A 17,209-nucleotide genomic window follows, 5' to 3' on the forward strand; every position below is an offset into this window, starting at 1 on the left:
CATTAATGATCCGCCGCTGGGGAGAGGTGGTAACAATCTCCTCTCCCATACATACTTCCCGTCTCTGCGGAGGGAGACCGACTGTCTCTCCTCCCAGCACAGAGTCCTGCTGTGGGGAAAAGGGGGCTGGGCTCTCCATTCCCTGCTGGATACTCTGCCGCTGGGGAATGGAGACTGGGCTCCCAATCCCCAACAAATCACACTGCCGCTGGGGAGGGAGGACGGCCCCTTCAGCTCCCTGTAACTTGGGCGCAGAGACCACGGTCCCATCTGCGCTGGTGTGGGGCTTACTGTCTCCCGTTGGTGTGCTAAGCTGCCGCTGGGGAGAGGGGGTAACAAACTCCTCTCCCTTACACACTTTCAGCCGCTGGGGAGCAGGGCTGACCCTCTGTACTCCCTGTAGGCAGGGCGCAGAGACCACGGTCCCATCTGCGCTGGTGAGGGGCTTACTGTCTCCCCTTGGTGAGCTGCGCTGCCGCTGGGGAGAGGGAATAACAAACTCCTCTCCCTTACACACCTTCAGCCGCAGGGGAGAGGGGATAACAGGCTCCTCTCCCTGCACCGTAGACTGCCGCTGGGGATCAAGAACGGCACCTTCAGCTCCCTGTAACGCACACTGCCGCTGGGGATCTGGGCCGACTGCCCAGCATCCCTGTAGGGCCGGTAGAGAGACCGCAGTCCCATCTCCACCTGCCATCTGTGGGTCTTCCCAGGACCAATCCGTGAGGCCCCGCAACATTTGTGAGTAAGGGCCCGGTGGAGAGACCTTGGTCCCATCTCTACCTGCCTGTTGTGGTTCCTCACAGGACCAGTCTATGAGGACCCCCACTTCGGGTTCCTCCCGCCGCCTCAGGGAAAGACGGCTAACCTCCTCGGATGCAGCCTCTACTCGGCTGCTGTACCGCTCCTGCTGCTGAGCATACTTCCTCTCTTTTGCCAACCGGAATTCTCGGTCCAGCCTTGTGTTTCGCTCAGCCATGACCTGGTTCCAGATCACCCGGCGTGTCTCCATGGGTATATCATCCCCATACTCGGCCACTCGCTGCCTCACCTCGGCCAGCCAATCATCTCCAGAGCCAGAACCTTCCATACTTGTCTGCTCCCAGGGGCGCTGCACGACTGCTAGCGTTGCCCTCAATTTGTAAATCCAAACAGTGTCTCTGAGCTGCTTTACCTCACACTAGGACGCCATCCCACCGCTGCCACCAATGTAACGGATCACCTGGCACCCCGACTTGGTACCTCCGTTAATGGATGCTCCTAGCGCTTCCTGAGGACTCCAAGCACTCTGGCAGACACCACAATCACTGAATCCGAGAAACCTTTAAATTCTCCCAAGCATATGAATGCTGTAGACCATTGAATAGGAACCATACGAATAGGCTTGTACTCCTAGCAGTCAACTGGAACAGCATGCAATAAATCCTTCCCCCCAATAATGAGACGACACATCACTTTGAGGGTAAAACAGGAACTGAGGACTGGCTCATTCAGCCTGGCTTTTATTTCCAACTCACACATACAGGCCACACCCAGGGGGAGGCATAAAAGAACCAATGACATAGATGTTACCTCCCACACATCCCCTCCCCTTAGTGTGACACATAATCCCATTATGCATACAGTTTAAAATATACTTTTACACAACTTTCCTAACTCTAAAACCATACATCACATTCACATAAAAATACATATCCACAATCAATCCATTCAGGGGAACAACATATTAAAAAATGGCATGGATCAGACCAGGGGTTCAAAAGTTACTAAAAGTATCTTTTAAAACCCCTAGCTTTCCAGGGCCTTCTCTGTGCTGGAGAAGTAATCCAATTATCTCCCAGCACAGAGACAGACTCCATTAAGCACATGGGGACACAAAGACAGTAAAACACTTTAAAATACATAAATTCACCTTTTACACATAACACACAGACATTTCACCTATCCCCAGATAGCTGGGATCTGCACGCACAAAACTACCGAATAGCGCGCAGATCCTACTCACACAGTACAATTGCCATGGAGCTAAAGTCTTTCCCATAGTCTTTCATTATGAATAGGCTCCATGGTATAGCTATCTGGGGTATCACATTCCCATAAAGTCTGGTCCATAGTCCAAAGGCAAGAGGCGGGCAATCGGCCCCCTCCAAGGACACGTGGCGAGGTCGGTTTCGCCACCATCCCAAAAAGTCCCAATATGTCCATCGATGATTTTAAAAGGGCCAGTTGCAGCAATATAAAGTACAATATGTCCCAAATAACCCAGGGGCCATAGTCAGCAGGTAGGAGGCTAGCAAACAGGCTTCTCCAGGGCCCAGTGGCGAGGTTGGTTTCGCCACAAGAACCAAATCAACAACTGGCTTTTAGTCAAGGTAGCTCTTGCAAGAGATGCCTGCATGAATAAACTTTCCACTTAAAGGGACACTGTAGTCACCAGAACCACTGCAGTTTAATGTAGTAATTCTAGTGAGTATAGTATGTCCCTTGAGAGAAAAGGCAGTGTTTACATTGCTATCTAGTAAAACTTCTAGGTGCAGTCACTCAGACAGCCAATAGAGGTGCTTCCTATATCAATGCTGCACTTTGTACAGCACATAGGTTCAGCATAAATACGTTGCACGCTCCTCATAGAGATACATTGATTCGATGCATCTCTGAGGATATTCTGATTGGTGCCGCAAGGTGATTTACTGTGCATGCGCAATGCTTCCCAAAGCTTTCCTATGGGAAAGCTTTCGATTGGCTGAGATTATCAAGACTGTTGATCTCAGCCATGGAGGTTTGGCCAGCTGCATCAAAAACCAGTGCAGCAATGGAGAAAAGGTAAGTAAATCTAAATTTTTCATGCACTTGGAGGGGGGCTGGGTACCTAAACATTGAACAGGTAACTATAGTATTAAGAATACATGATTGAAGCTTTCAGCTTAAAAACGGCAAAAAACGACTATATTTAACCTCTACTCACCTAAATAAGCCCTACTCACTGTGTCCAACTGGCAGAGATGGGCAGAAAAAACAAAAAACAGAAGCCTGAGCAGCCAAGACCCGGCATGAGCATCGGAGATCTGTGGCGGCGCGCACATGGCGCCCAGGAGCACGATGTGGCCTCGTACACAGACTATTTCGAGGAGTCAGATGAACAACCATCGGACCCTGAGGAACCATGCTCACCCACTAAACAGACGCCACCGCAGCCCAAACAGCAGCCGGACTCAACCCCGATAACAAAAGCAGTGATGCAAGAACTGCTGGCGGAACTCCGTCGAAATATACAGACGGACGTAGCGGACATAAGAAGGGACATACAGGGCCTGACAGGCCGCACGGTCTCCCTGGAGCAGGACACCCGCAACCACTCGCAGCAAATAACCGGGCTGCAACAAGAAATACAATCACTGCGACTCCAGCACAGGGCCTTGGACCTAAAGATGGCGGCAATGGAGGACGCACGCCGCGCTCAAAATATTAAAATAAGGGGCATAGCAGACTCCATACTGGATGCAGAACTACCACATTACATAAGGCGCCTGATGACCGCACTGCTCCCACCGAGGCAGGCCAAAGGACTGTGCCTAGATGGAATATTCAGAATCCCCAAGCCGGCAACGGCCCCGGCAACAGCCCCAAGGGACCTGATTGTCAGGTTCCAGAAACGGCAAGATAAAATGGCTGTCCTGGCCGCCATTAAGGACAGCGCACCATATGCTTTCGAGGGCATGGCCCTCACTTTTTATGCGGATCTATCCAGGGGCACCATGGCCTGGCGAGCATCCCTTAAACCTTTCACATCCCTGCTACGCACGCATAACATCACCTACCGGTGGCGCCCGACCCACAAGCTTCAGGTGACACACGAAACAGCTATCATCTCGATAACGGACCTGCAGGAAGCGACGACGCACCTTTCATCACTGGGCCTTCAAGCAGACCTGACGCAGCAACCCCGCTCAGCCTCCCACCCCCACCAATGGAACCCAGCAACCTCAGGGACATTTGTTCCAAGGGGATCCAACCGCGCGCCGAAGACGACGGCCCTGGCCTGACTACTCCCTGCAGACCAGCAGAACCACGCCAAACACTCCAACTGCAACCCTGGGGGTGCCGGAGGACTGTTCATAGTTTGCTGATTTTAATTTGTTGATTACCTGTTTTGTTTGCACCTTTCCACTGAAGTTCCCACGCGCCCACAGGGACACCCCCACTGCCACATAGCACTCAGCCACACATAGCCCTACCGCACCCACGACCTTCCAAGAGGCCAGGATAATGGCCCTCACTTAACACCATCACCCACCGATACTGATTCCCACGGCCGAACCCCAAAGGGAAAGGTGGGAGACATGTAGAAAACTCCCTGTGGCTAAGGCAGTTCGCCTCCCCCCACTAGCACAGCTTACATCAGGCTATACAAACGGAGTACGGGGCTATTGCCCACTACTCTCCAAACATTCGTCTCACACACTATCAACCTATTGCTCAGATACCTAGTCTCTCATACGCCCATGGCTCACTTTGTCAGCGGCACACAAAAGAGACACTACCCTGCTCCTCAAGCATTCACACAGGTTGTTCAAGTTCGCCGTGATTTAGCTGAGTGATATATGCCTGTTTTTTTTTTTTGTTTTGTTTTTTTTTATATATACATATATATGTTTAATTCTGCTTGTTGCATATATACCTCCCTTGCTGATCTCTTGATCTTCCTATCTGGAAACGAGGGTGCCAATTGATCAACCGGTCAGCAATGACTGTCACTCATATCGATTTGCCTATTAACTGTTATACCGCATTGTTGAATATAGATGGTAGCCGCACATTAGACTTATCTATGCGCGTAACACTGTCACACATAGCTGTGCAGCACAGCCGAGGTGTACATAGCCTGACCAGCATGCTTACAGCACAAAACCTGAGACAGACCAACAGGAATTTAGTCATTGACCACATATATTTAATTTTAGTATATGCAATGATTCCTCTACTATTACTCTTTACTTATATATAAAAATTTGTGCAGAACCCTCCATATGCTGACCAACTGTTAACAAATGCTTAAGTATATGCTTGTCAAAGCTGTTGGGGCATGACAAGCCCACCTGTTATGATTTTCATGCACGCAAAAATAAAGAATTAAAAAAAAAAAAAAAAAAAGAATACATGATTTACTATAGTGGATATAATGGATCTTAGAATGTTTTAGTTTAGGCTACCAATCGTACAAAAATACATTAGAATTGTTGCACATTGTAGAACAAGGACTGATCTGACGATGAAATATAGTGTTGCAAAGCTTGGAAATTAACCATGTGGGGATATTTATGGGATAATGATAGTAAACAGTTAAGAATTGCCCACTATTTCAATTCTCAGATCCCAAAGATCGTTATCGTTATCGTGTAAGTGAAGTGTATTCCATATAAATAAAATCACAATTTGTTATAAAAATAGATACAATTTATTGTGACAATTTAAATAATAATAATAAGTAACATGCGTGACAATAATCAATGAATATTTAGTATAACATGGTATGCAATACAATGGCAATGTAAAAACCTCTTCCAATGGCTAACAGCCTTAATTGTCGAGACAAGATTTATGACGGTAGTTCACAGAGAAACGAAAGTGAAAGTTTCACACAGAGAAAAGCTTTCATGCAGCGTAAGGCCATAAAACTTAGCTAACTGTTAGAATAACCCTTTCAATGCTGGCTAGACCTCCTATGTAATTAAGATCTATTCTCATGTAATTTTAAATAAAATAATTAAACCAGTTCATTAGTCACTTCCTGGAACCATCCAATAAGAGAAATCTACCATGTTCTATAAGCAGAATTTTAACTTGCCTAAACAGATATTTTATCTTATTTTAGAGCAAATCAATACACCTGGATAAATATCAGGATATGCATATACTTATCATATACTTATTCTAATTCCATCTGCAGCATGGAATGGTTATAAATATATACTTCTTGGTTAACTAAGATTTCTAAATATCGAAATCTGATCGTGATTTATCCAGTCATATATCATGCTATTAGAAAAGTTTTAATTAAATTAGATTAATTCAATGAAACCAGTATATTTACCAATTAAAGAGATGTTCTCATCAGATGTTCTTAGGTAGCTAAGTGTCAAGGAATGTTTCATGGGTCTCTTTCTCTGCTTTTCTTTCTTAGCCTGCTTCCGACTGCTCCTTTTGCTTTCTCTGCATACCTCTCTTCCCTTTGTCTTAACTTTTTAAAGGGAAAATTCACTAGGTGATAGACCAATAGAAACACTGGAGGTGTGGTTACCTTCCAGATAACAATTTAAGTATTTGGTCTATAGAGGGCAGTCTCGTCCCACTAAACATACCTATCCATGAAAGAGTTAACTTTTCCTGGTGGCTATTTTGACGTCATTTACCTTATCTTTATGGTTGTCTATAACTTAAGTTTTCTGTCAGTTCAAAGGGTTTTCTTCAGACAGTGTGTCTCCAATTCCTGCTGTAATTTCTAATCTGACAGTTCTTAAACTAAGTTTCACCTTTCTCTATTACAATGGGACGTTATACAATATTGAAAGTAAAAATTAAATTATTTGATCTTCTCTGTCACAAATGTCTGGGTTTAGAATTGATTATATTCCATAAGCATTTAGCTAACAGTCTGTCCATCCCCCGTTCTCATTTCTTATCACTCGATTTGTATATACAAGCATTCCTTAGCTCTGGCAAAGTGGTTAGTTTTACAGAAAGGATAGAAATTTCGTGTCTCTTTGTTAACTTGAAAATAACAAAATGGAGTCTGGTCTGTTCAGAGTGACTCTGACAATATACATTTTAATTTCTATCATAGCACAAAATGTCTGCCGATATAAATATCCTGACAACCAGAATACAACTAGAAATTTTATGGATGTTTCTGGTCTCCTAATCAAATTAGACCAGGAAGAAAAAGTTTTCTATCGGACATCTTTAGTTTTTTTCGAGTGCCTGAACTTTTTTTTTTTCTATGCAAAAACAACATACTCATGTAGAGTAACGAAATCTGTATTATTCACATGGCACCTTTGTTTTGTTTTTTTGTTTGTTAAATATATAGACTCCTACTATTTGTATTCCTTTGGACTCCATTAATGGGTCTACTGAGGCCTGGATGAGTGCCTAAACAAAAGCTTCAAAAATACATTTAAGGCATCAGAATGCTCTCATGCAAACAAGCATATATTGCAGTACTTTCTTTGCAACTGTGTGTGATTTTTATATAGGCTGTAGAATTTAAATGATCTCTCTTATTGATATAAATGGTCCTGCATGTGTGTTTAATTATCTAGTTATAAATAGGGGTGAATCTTTTCTTGTTAATCTATATTCTAAAATGTAAAGTAAATGCTTATATTATTGTCAAGTATCTAATCGTGACAACTGTGCCATTAATTTCATGTCCCGATGAGTACAGTCTGCAGTGAAAGGTCAGATAATTGTGTTCACTAGTGTAGAACGCGGTATTATCAGGATGTCCTGCGCAGCACGTTATAGGATTGCACAGATGCTGTTGGGAAATGGAAGATTAGGGTCTCATGGGAGCAATCATCCAGTCCTACTGCTTCACTGCCTTCCCTCGGTTTAATCTGCCGTCTGCAGGTGTTGTAATGAGATAAGGAAGCTGTGCATATGGTTGCTGGCCTCACTTCCTGGTGCTTCAAGCTGGCTGTCGAGTATATATTGATCATATTGTTCAACTTTTCTGGAAATGCTATAAAAGTATATGACCAATCAGAGTGTAAAAAAATTACAGCCTGCCATCTGGATGTTCAGGGATAATGTAGGAAGTCTTGCCACCCTTCTTTTAGGTTTGGCAGAAACATTTGCAAAAAACAAAACACAAAGAACAAATTATCCTGCCTGGCTGTTGATATCCTTCATGGTAGATGCCACTTGCTGTACCCAGCTTACCATTGACATCTGGATGCTGTCTGTGTCATAGACTGTAGAAAACCACTCCAAGAAGTACCTCTATCAATACAAAACATAAAGTGATTCATTTGTGAATCGTCTCAACCGAATGGGTTTATGCTTGAACAAGGCCAGTTTTGATTAATGCGTACTAGAATGTTCTAGTTCAGTTTAAAAGTCCATTCAAAATCTTTTCCATCCCAATCCCATGGACTGAACACATAACAAGAGACAAATATTGGATGACAATTAACATAGACCTTTGTTTCATTTATTTGAATCCGAAATTATTCAATTCTGTTAGAAGAAGAAAAAACAAAACAAACTTTTCAAATAATGTATCTATAAAAATTCCCGTAGACTTTAATGATGACTTCTGTAAATAAATCTGTTGAAACGTTGTTTCTGATTCTGATGTACCGTATATACTCGAGTATAAGTCGAGTTTTTCAGCACATTTTTTGTGCTGAAAAACCCAAACTCGACTTATACTCGAGTCAATGTCTGTATTATGGCAATTTACATTGCCATAATACAGACAAGGGGCTGTGTAGGAGGGGGCTGGCAGAGAGTATTTACTTACCTTTCCTGCAGCTCCTGTCAGCTCCCTTCTCCTCCGCGCCGGTCCGGTCAGCTCCTCTGTCTGCTCCCAGTGTAAGTCTTGCGAGAGCCGCGGGGTCATAGCGCGGCCGCGAGACTTACACTGGGACTTGCAGAGGGAGCTGACCGGACCGGCGCGGAGGAGAAGGGAGTTGACAGGAGCGGCAGGAGAGGTAAGTAAATGCTCCCTGTCAGCCCCCTCCACTGAACTGCCAATGCCACTTGACCACCAGGGAGTGAGAGCCCCCCTCCCTACCATGTATCAAGCAGGGAGGGGGGACGCAAAAAATATATAAATAATAATAAAATAATATTTTAAAAAAATAATAATAAAATAAAAAATAATAATAATAAAAAAATTAATAAAACAAAAAAAAAATTAATATAAAAATAATAATTAAAAAATAATAAACATGCCCACCCCCCACACAGGCTCTGCATCACACTCTGCATCACACACACACACTGCACTCATACACACACACTGCACTCATACACACACACTGCACTCATACACACACACTGCACTCATACACACACACTGCACTCATACACACACACTGCACTCATACACACACTGCACTCATACACACACACTGCACTCATTATATACACACACTGTAAATAAATATTCAATTAATATAATTTTTTTAGGATCTAATTTTATTTAGAAATTTACCAGTAGCTGCTGCATTTCCCACCCTAGTCTTATACTCAAGTCAATATGTTTTCCCATTTTTGGGGGGTAAAATTAGGGGCCTCGGCTTATATTCGGGTCGGCTTATACTCGAGTATATACGGTAAATAAATTAAATCAAAGCCATTAAATATAGTTTTAAGTTTGATAACTGAGTGGATAAGCCAAGTGGAATTTTGAGGTTATGTTACTGGTGGAAAGGGAACTTTTGGCTTTAGCATGAGCTAGAGTTAATTTATTTTACTCCTTGATAAAGTTCATCTTTTTCAGAGCTGCCATTTTCTCCTTGTAACTTCTGTTGGGCTTGATTGCCCACTAGTTGGGTCATCATCGCGATATTACTGAACTCTCAATACAGTCAGTGTTTGAACTGTCAGTCACAGTAGATACAAGTTGATTAATCCACATCTTCCTGAAGTTGGGCTTTTACTAGTGCAGGCTGTTGAACATCACGCAAGAAGACAAAGGCAATGTCCGGTGTCGCTCAAATGACTGGAAACGTTGGAAAGCCACCTTAGTGGAACAAAGTATTATTCTGGATTACAACAGTAATATAACAAGCAAAGATACGTGACATAGTGAGGAATTGGTAGAACCAAGATATTAAAAAAAACATTTAAAAAAACCAGCTGCTCGTACAGCAATACTACAAAGCACATCGACTCTTTATTTATCCACGCAATGCGGGTGTCCTGGTAGATGTTAAAAGTAGATATATTTTCTTATCCAGTCTGACACAGGTTGCTGTTTGCCTGGTGTTCTTTTTTTATTATATGTGATCCAGCACATTTCTTGATGTGCTGGTGTATATCAAATTGTTTCCACATCCTTGCTTTGTATTTTCTCCTGCTGATCTTACTTAAGAAACACAGCATGTGTTTATCTGTTTTGCAGTGGATAGCTTTGTGAAGAGAGCAATGTGTATTTTTATAAACCGTGCATACACCAGTATTGAAGACATTGATAGAATCTTCCCTTAACTGTTGTTGTGATTACCATTTTGTTTGTTGTGTTTAAATCAAATAGTAAATATGGGTTTCAGACCTCACATACCCCATGTTTTTTATTAAATCTGACCTCGCTGACGAGGCTCAAAGAAGGCCAAAACAATCGTCCAGGGTTGCTGTATCTCACGGGCAGAGAGAACTTGCCAGCATTTTGGTTCTGGACTGTGCTTATAAGTGGGATCAGTCTGATATGCAAATGGTACAATAGAGTATAAACACTTTTGAGACTTGAGCAGGGACTAATTGAAGGGCAAGCTATTGAGTTCTTACCAGTTCTCATATTCTCTGTTTTTGTTGGATCGGATATTGGTCTGCAAGCAGAAATAACTGTTAAGAGTTAAGTGTTATGGTAATGACCTAAAAGGATTTATGCCCAATTCTTTAACCAAGAATGTTTGTAGTTAGAGGTGCTAGCCAATGTGAGTCTTTTATTGCAACATTGCCAGGATGTCTAATGGTGCCATTCATGGTCAGACCAAAAGTGGTATTATTATTTTATTTTTTGTATAGCGCCATCAGATTCCGTAGCACTGTACAATGCGGTATGGATACATTTCCCAATACGCACTTTGCAAAACTGCCGATGCTGTACTTTTGGGTCAGCAAAGAACTCACATTTACATTCTGTCGGATAAGGATTTTATTAAAGCTCCAAAATACTGGTTTTCTCTCCTTCTCTCAAGTGTCCCTTGAATACAAATCTGGAGACAGTGGTCCATTTCCGAAATTATGTATAAACAGTCTGACGGGGACGCACAACACTATACAAGGAATTGACTCCAATTTATAGGCCATATCACCCAAGATTTAAAAAAAAAAAAAGAATAAAAAAACTATTTGCAGCTCTTTTTCCATCTCCGCTAATGACAAGTCCCAGTTGAGCGGATAACCCTTTTTTTAATTGGGCCTGTTCCATAATAGCTTGAATTGGTTGTGAAAATTGCGTGGCCTCCTATTAAACCAGATAGTCTCTTTGTATCGCTTGCAGTACAATTTATTCACAACACATTTTTTTACCATCCAATCCTGTTCAAATTTGTTTAGGGCTTGCTGGTTTCAAAATTCCCATTTTTTTTTTTGTTTTGTTTTGTTTAGTTCAGGGTCAATATATTATTTATAATTATACAACTTTAAAATTCATATTAATCTTTAATGCAATTCAATAAAAAGTGTAAAGGCAGTGTATCCATAGGGAGGCTGTGTACCAGCTGAGTAGGGAAGAATCTACAAGATGAATTGGGTCAGTAATCCGTGCCCAAAACCCCCAGAGGACCCTCAATGGAGCAGGGGTTTTTATGGTTTTATGTTTGTTTTTTGTTTTTTTGTTTTTTTTTAATAACCTCTTATCTACAGAGTCACCTGATTTCTTTTCTTCTTTTTTTTTTTTTTAAATACTGTAAAATGTTGAGCAGGGAAATTTACAATAATACAGATATTAGTGACATTGAGTTATGTGCTGAATTGGTGTCACTTGAAAATGCTAAATAGTTGTTCTCTGGCATTTTAATATTGATAAAGTTGATCAGAACATTGCAATTTAGGATTCTACATGTTATATAGTGCTTAAAAACATACAAGTTACACCAGATGCTGCGGAGAGTGTGTCGTGTAAGTCATATTTACCTTTTTGTTTTAGGTTGTAGCTGATACAAATATTAGTGCAATCGCCAGCCACCTGGAAAACATGTCTATAGGTCAGAACACAGCTGCCGAACCACATTCAGAGGAAGCAGAGTAAGTACACTTCCTTTTCAGGCAGGGCTATTTAACTAATCCTAAAATAATACAAGCAAAATGCGGATGCAAATATATTACACTGTCTATTTATATAAGAATTCTTTAAGTCCTTTGCTGTGTAAAACTACCATCGCCCTCTGCTGGAGTGCTAGTCCGTGCTTCCCAATGACAAAATATATCAGATCATCATTGATGATGATTATTATTTTATTATTTATATAGCGCCATCAGATTCCGTAGCGCTGTACAATGGTCATCATCATCATGATTTTACTGTGCTCTGCAGATTAATATCTATTACATTGATACATAGTATCAGATTATAAAGGAAAATAAGACTTTGTTGGCAGGGTGGGTTGGTAGGGGTTGAATTCACATTTTTCTTGCTCTCTCAAGGTCAATTCACAGAGGATTACTGTCTGGTTTGATTTATCCAGGCTGAGGGCACTATATACACAAAAAATGTAAAACAAATAATATTATCTTATAATATATTGTGGACACTAGTGTAAACCAATAAGAATAAGAATCTCCCAGTCTATGTTTCGATTTCCCCAGGATTTGGCTTTATAGCCTTGTTACTCCTGCTATTCTGGGCGTATATGCTAATCTAGTCATTTTGGTTAATTGGCCAAAAAATGTCAATTCCTTTGTTGATTTGACACAATTTCTAATTTAGTGAATGAACTACAAATGTGTAAAAAAAAAAAAAAAGGTTTAAAGGGACACTATAGTCACCTGAACAACTTTAGCTTAATGAAGCAGTTTTGGTGTATAGAACATGCCCCTGCAGCCTCACTGCTCAATCCTCTGCCATTTAGGAGTTAAATCCCTTTGTTTATGAACCCTAGTCACACCTCCCTGCATGTGACTTGCACAGCCTTCCATAAACACTTCCTGTAAAGAGAGCCCTATTTAGGCTTTCTTTATTGCAAGTTCTGTTTAATTAAGATTTTCTTATCCCCTGTTATGTTAATAGCTTGCTAGACCCTGCAAGAGCCTCCTGTATGTGATTAAAGTTCAATTTAGAGATTGAGATACAATTATTTAAGATAAATTACATCTGTTTGAAAGTGAAACCAGTTTTTTTTTTCATGCAGTCTCTGTCAATCATAGCCAGGGGAGGTGTGGCTAGGGCTGCATAAACAGAAACAAAGTGATTTAACTCCTAAATGACAGTGAATTGAGCAGTGAAATTGCAGGGGAATGATCTATACACTAAAACTGCTTTATTTAGCTAATTTAGGTGACTATAGTGTTCCTTTAAGTATATATTTACGTTATATTGGGATTTATGATCTTCTTGATGTTGCATTGCCCCTTTGATTTATAATTGTGTGTAAAACCTTGTGTTATTTATGAAGAACTCATTAATACCTCTTGTCTAGGTCCCCTATACCCAAAGTGATCCATTTGGAGAAGGGCCAGGATGGGCTTGGATTTAGCATCGTAGGGGGCTTTGGAAGTCCTCATGGTGACCTGCCAATTTATGTCAAGACTATATTTTCAAAGGTAAATATTTCCACATCTGTTTCAGTCTCCAGATTGTAGTTGACTACGTCTTGTTACAAGAAAAAAACAAAAGGAAAAAAAAAACACAATGGTCCATACTAGTCCATGTGTAGTCCATGCTAAATTCGAGTAAATATGAAAAAATTAGGACAGTGAAACCAGATGCTACAACCATTCATTTGAAGGACAAAATATAGAATTATAAAGCAAACGTTTCGGGAAACCCTAATTTTTTTTCACTGCCCTCATTTTTTCATATTGACTGGAATTTAATTACTCTGCTTGAGCTACAATGGGCACACCGTGCAGCACAGACAGAATGTCTATTACTGTTTTTTTAAGCTGTTTATTTTAGGTACTGCAGTAACTTTTATCTCTGCCTTATTTTTATGCTATGCTAAATTACTGCAGAGAGACCGTGATGTGCATTGTGTTGGTGTTCTAATGTGACATCTACAATTAATACGATTATGTTGTTTCACTCAGCATGATCCATTGTGTCTCATTTAAAAAAAAAAGAAAAAAAAAAAGAAACCCTGGAATGAGTATATGTATAGCAATTACCAGATTATTATAGTGAATTATTAAAGAGATTCTTGCTAATTATATCAGATAACAAAATTAGTTAAGAAATCAATACCCCCCCCCCCCCCCCCCTCCGATCAAATCTCGGTGGTCAACGCCATCATCAGTAGCCGATTGGACTACTGCAATGCTCTGTACATTGGACTGCCTCAGAACATCATACACAAGCTACAGTTGATACAGAACGCAGCTGCAAGGCTACTTACGGGTGTGGCCCGCAATGACCATATCACTCCATCATTAAGAGCCTTGCACTGGTTGCCCGTTCGTGAACGGGTTCTGTTTAAAAATGGTTGTTTGGTATATAAGGCAGTCCATGGTATGGGACCAGACTATCTGAAGGATAAATTCACACGCTATACTCCCAGTCGATCCTTGAGATCGGCTGATTTAGCCTTATTGAAGATTCCAAATTTTAAAAAGAAAAAGTGCGGAGGGAGAACGAGTGATGTTCAGGGAGCGCAATTTTGGAACTCCCTGCCTCTGACATTAAGACTTGAGAATGATCTATTGAAGTTTCGCCGGAGCTTAAAAACAGTTTTATTTGCTCAGGCGTATGGGATGACATGAAACTTTTAACCTGGTTCAAATGCATGTGATTATAATGCTGTTGTTTGCTGGATATTGTTTTGTCTGTTTTACTGCTGGTATGCGCATCGAGACCCTATGGGTAATAAGACTGCGTTTCTTAAGAATTTTTAATAAATAAATAATAAATAAATAAATACACATACTAATTTTTATCTGTTCCAGATAGATTCTGATGATGACTGTTTCGGCTCATGACAGCTGTCATTAGCTAATCACTGTATGCTAGATATTTTTTTTCTGGTTTTCTATGTAGTACAGAAAACATGATCTCGTTTACCATACAGTATGTACTTTTAAATCTGCAGGGAGCAGCCGTTGTCGATGGGAGGCTGAAACGAGGAGACCAGATATTATCAGTCAACGGAGAGAGCTTGGAAGGGGTCTCTCATGAAGAAGCAGTGGCTATCTTAAAACGCCAAAAGGGAAATGTAACTCTTACTGTGCTGTCATAACTTGTAGCTATTCTGAGCATTGATTGGTGAGGACCCCACTGGTCCCTATCGAACAGAATGTGTGCATACATCATTTATTATTCTAGGACAGTGATGAGTAACCTTTTGAACTGTGGCTGCTGTGGATTATCTATCTCAAGATTCTCAGCCAGCCATACACAACATCCAGAGGTTGATCATTATTTCAGGAAATCTGAGTCAAATATGATTAAAAACACTCTGTCCTCACTAGCCAAACATTCATATGGCTTTTAATGCTGCTTGCTTGATTAAATGTAAGGCACATTGATACAGATAGCTACATTATTATCTATAGCCGTCAAGTCTTCCAATGTCCACCGTGGCTATAAGGTCACTTGTTTTGCGCGGGTTTACGATATATTTTGCCCAAGCTTGCATTTCCTATGCTGTTTTTTGCAGATGCTGCTGTAGATGTAAAGATTATTTGTTAATATATAAAATTAAAATGCTGCAGAGTTTAATATAAAATATTTTCTGTAAAGATACGACGACTGTGACAGTTATAGTATTTATTGATTGATGTCAAAAATCTTTTTCCCTCTTCATAACAGAGCCAAATATTTGAATCCCAATGTGACACACGACATGCCAGAGCCAATCAGCCAAACCCCCCAGTCATGAAGAGGTTAAAGCATAGCTTGCCCTGTCCTGATCATATGGGATTGTACCCTTAAGAGCAGGGCTGTGACCCGCCAGCTGTTGAACGGAAAATCCTACTGTCCCCAGCCACCATACGTTTTCATGGGGATGATGTGAGGTGTAATGAAACACCTGGGTTGGCTCATAGCTCTCACACCCCTTATAGAGACACGCTGTGCACCCAACTTGTAGATCTGAAAATGGTATTGACATTTAATTTCCATCAAGTAGCACGGCCTCCTTAATTCTAGTGGCTTAAGTGTTCTTTTTGGGAAATGCAGTGCTTAATGCTTAGTAATTAACCTTAAATCATGTAGAAAAATGCAGATGATATTTACTAACTAATTTTATTTATTAAGCAGTGAATTTGTTCAGGGGAACAAAAGTGTACGTCAGGAGAACGTTAACACGTTAGATCATTTGTTCAGTCACCTTCACTGTTTTGCGAATTAAAAACTCAAGAGGTGGGACATTGAAGGGTTAAAATCTCATGGCTTTATATGCAGCATATAGACTGTGGGTTGTGCACTATATATATTTTTATAATCTGTTTTGAAATAGTTTAGATTATATTTTTAATTTCTGTTGTATCCTGTCTCTCTTGGCACAGACAGGATAGAATGTAAATTAATTTAACCCCCATAATGCTGGGCGTACAGGGGTCACAAGAACGCAAGCTTGGCACTTTGTAAAGAACACCTGTACTCATATTGCATTTCTCAAGAGATGCTCAAAGTTCCATGAGCATTGAGAAAAGAGGTCATCCTGCTCCTTTGTTCATCCTGATAAAGTGTTTATTGGGGCTTAGAACAGGTCCACCTTAAATTTGCAAATGTCCCTTTTTCCGCTTTTCACCTCATTGATGAGAGACCCTATTCTCGATGCACGTCGCACTACTGTATATTATATTTCATTGTCTCGCCAAGCACAGCCTGATTGCTGTGGCTATTTACACACACATTATTAGAATGTTGGAGAACCTTTTTCTGAATAGCTTCCCAACCAAAATGACTCATTTTTCAGTGTAATATTATTGGAATTATCCAGTTCTTCCTGACCTTGAGTTAATCAAGATTCTTTATATATTTATGTGTATATAAGTGGTGAAAGTAAATGGATTCATTCTATTTAAGGCTGGAAAAAGATTCAACCATGTGCTTTTTGAATTGTGTGCCATCTTTGTAAGAAGAATCAGGTCAGTTGTTGGTATGGCTTTATTTTTTATTTTTTTTATCGCCACACTCTCTATAGGGGTAACCACATTCCATACATTCCTTTAGATAATTATTTTACCTTCTACACAGAATTGACTTAATAGCAAAACAGCGAACAGTCCATGTTGAGTTCCAATGGGTTCTGCAACATATTGAAGTTTACTGTCCATTGAGGAGATCCTTAGTACAGATGAGACTAAGGAATAATAATAA

General features: G+C 40.8%; 1 protein-coding gene across 1 annotated transcript in view; it reads left to right on the forward strand.

The window, feature by feature from the left end:
- The window catches only part of PATJ (PATJ crumbs cell polarity complex component), a 231,961-nt gene extending 215,029 nt beyond the window's left edge, over positions 1-16,932 (forward strand). The window contains exons 44-46 of the mRNA XM_063428064.1: positions 11,882-11,979; positions 13,371-13,494; positions 14,976-16,932. Of these exons, the coding sequence (XP_063284134.1) occupies positions 11,882-11,979; positions 13,371-13,494; positions 14,976-15,122 (369 nt within the window). The 3' untranslated portion in view covers positions 15,123-16,932. The remainder of the gene's footprint in view (positions 1-11,881; positions 11,980-13,370; positions 13,495-14,975) is intronic.
- Positions 16,933-17,209: the final 277 nt, after the last annotated feature.

The sequence above is a fragment of the Pelobates fuscus genome, chromosome 7, assembly GCF_036172605.1.
Source record: "Pelobates fuscus isolate aPelFus1 chromosome 7, aPelFus1.pri, whole genome shotgun sequence".
Lineage (NCBI taxonomy): Eukaryota > Metazoa > Chordata > Amphibia > Anura > Pelobatidae > Pelobates > Pelobates fuscus.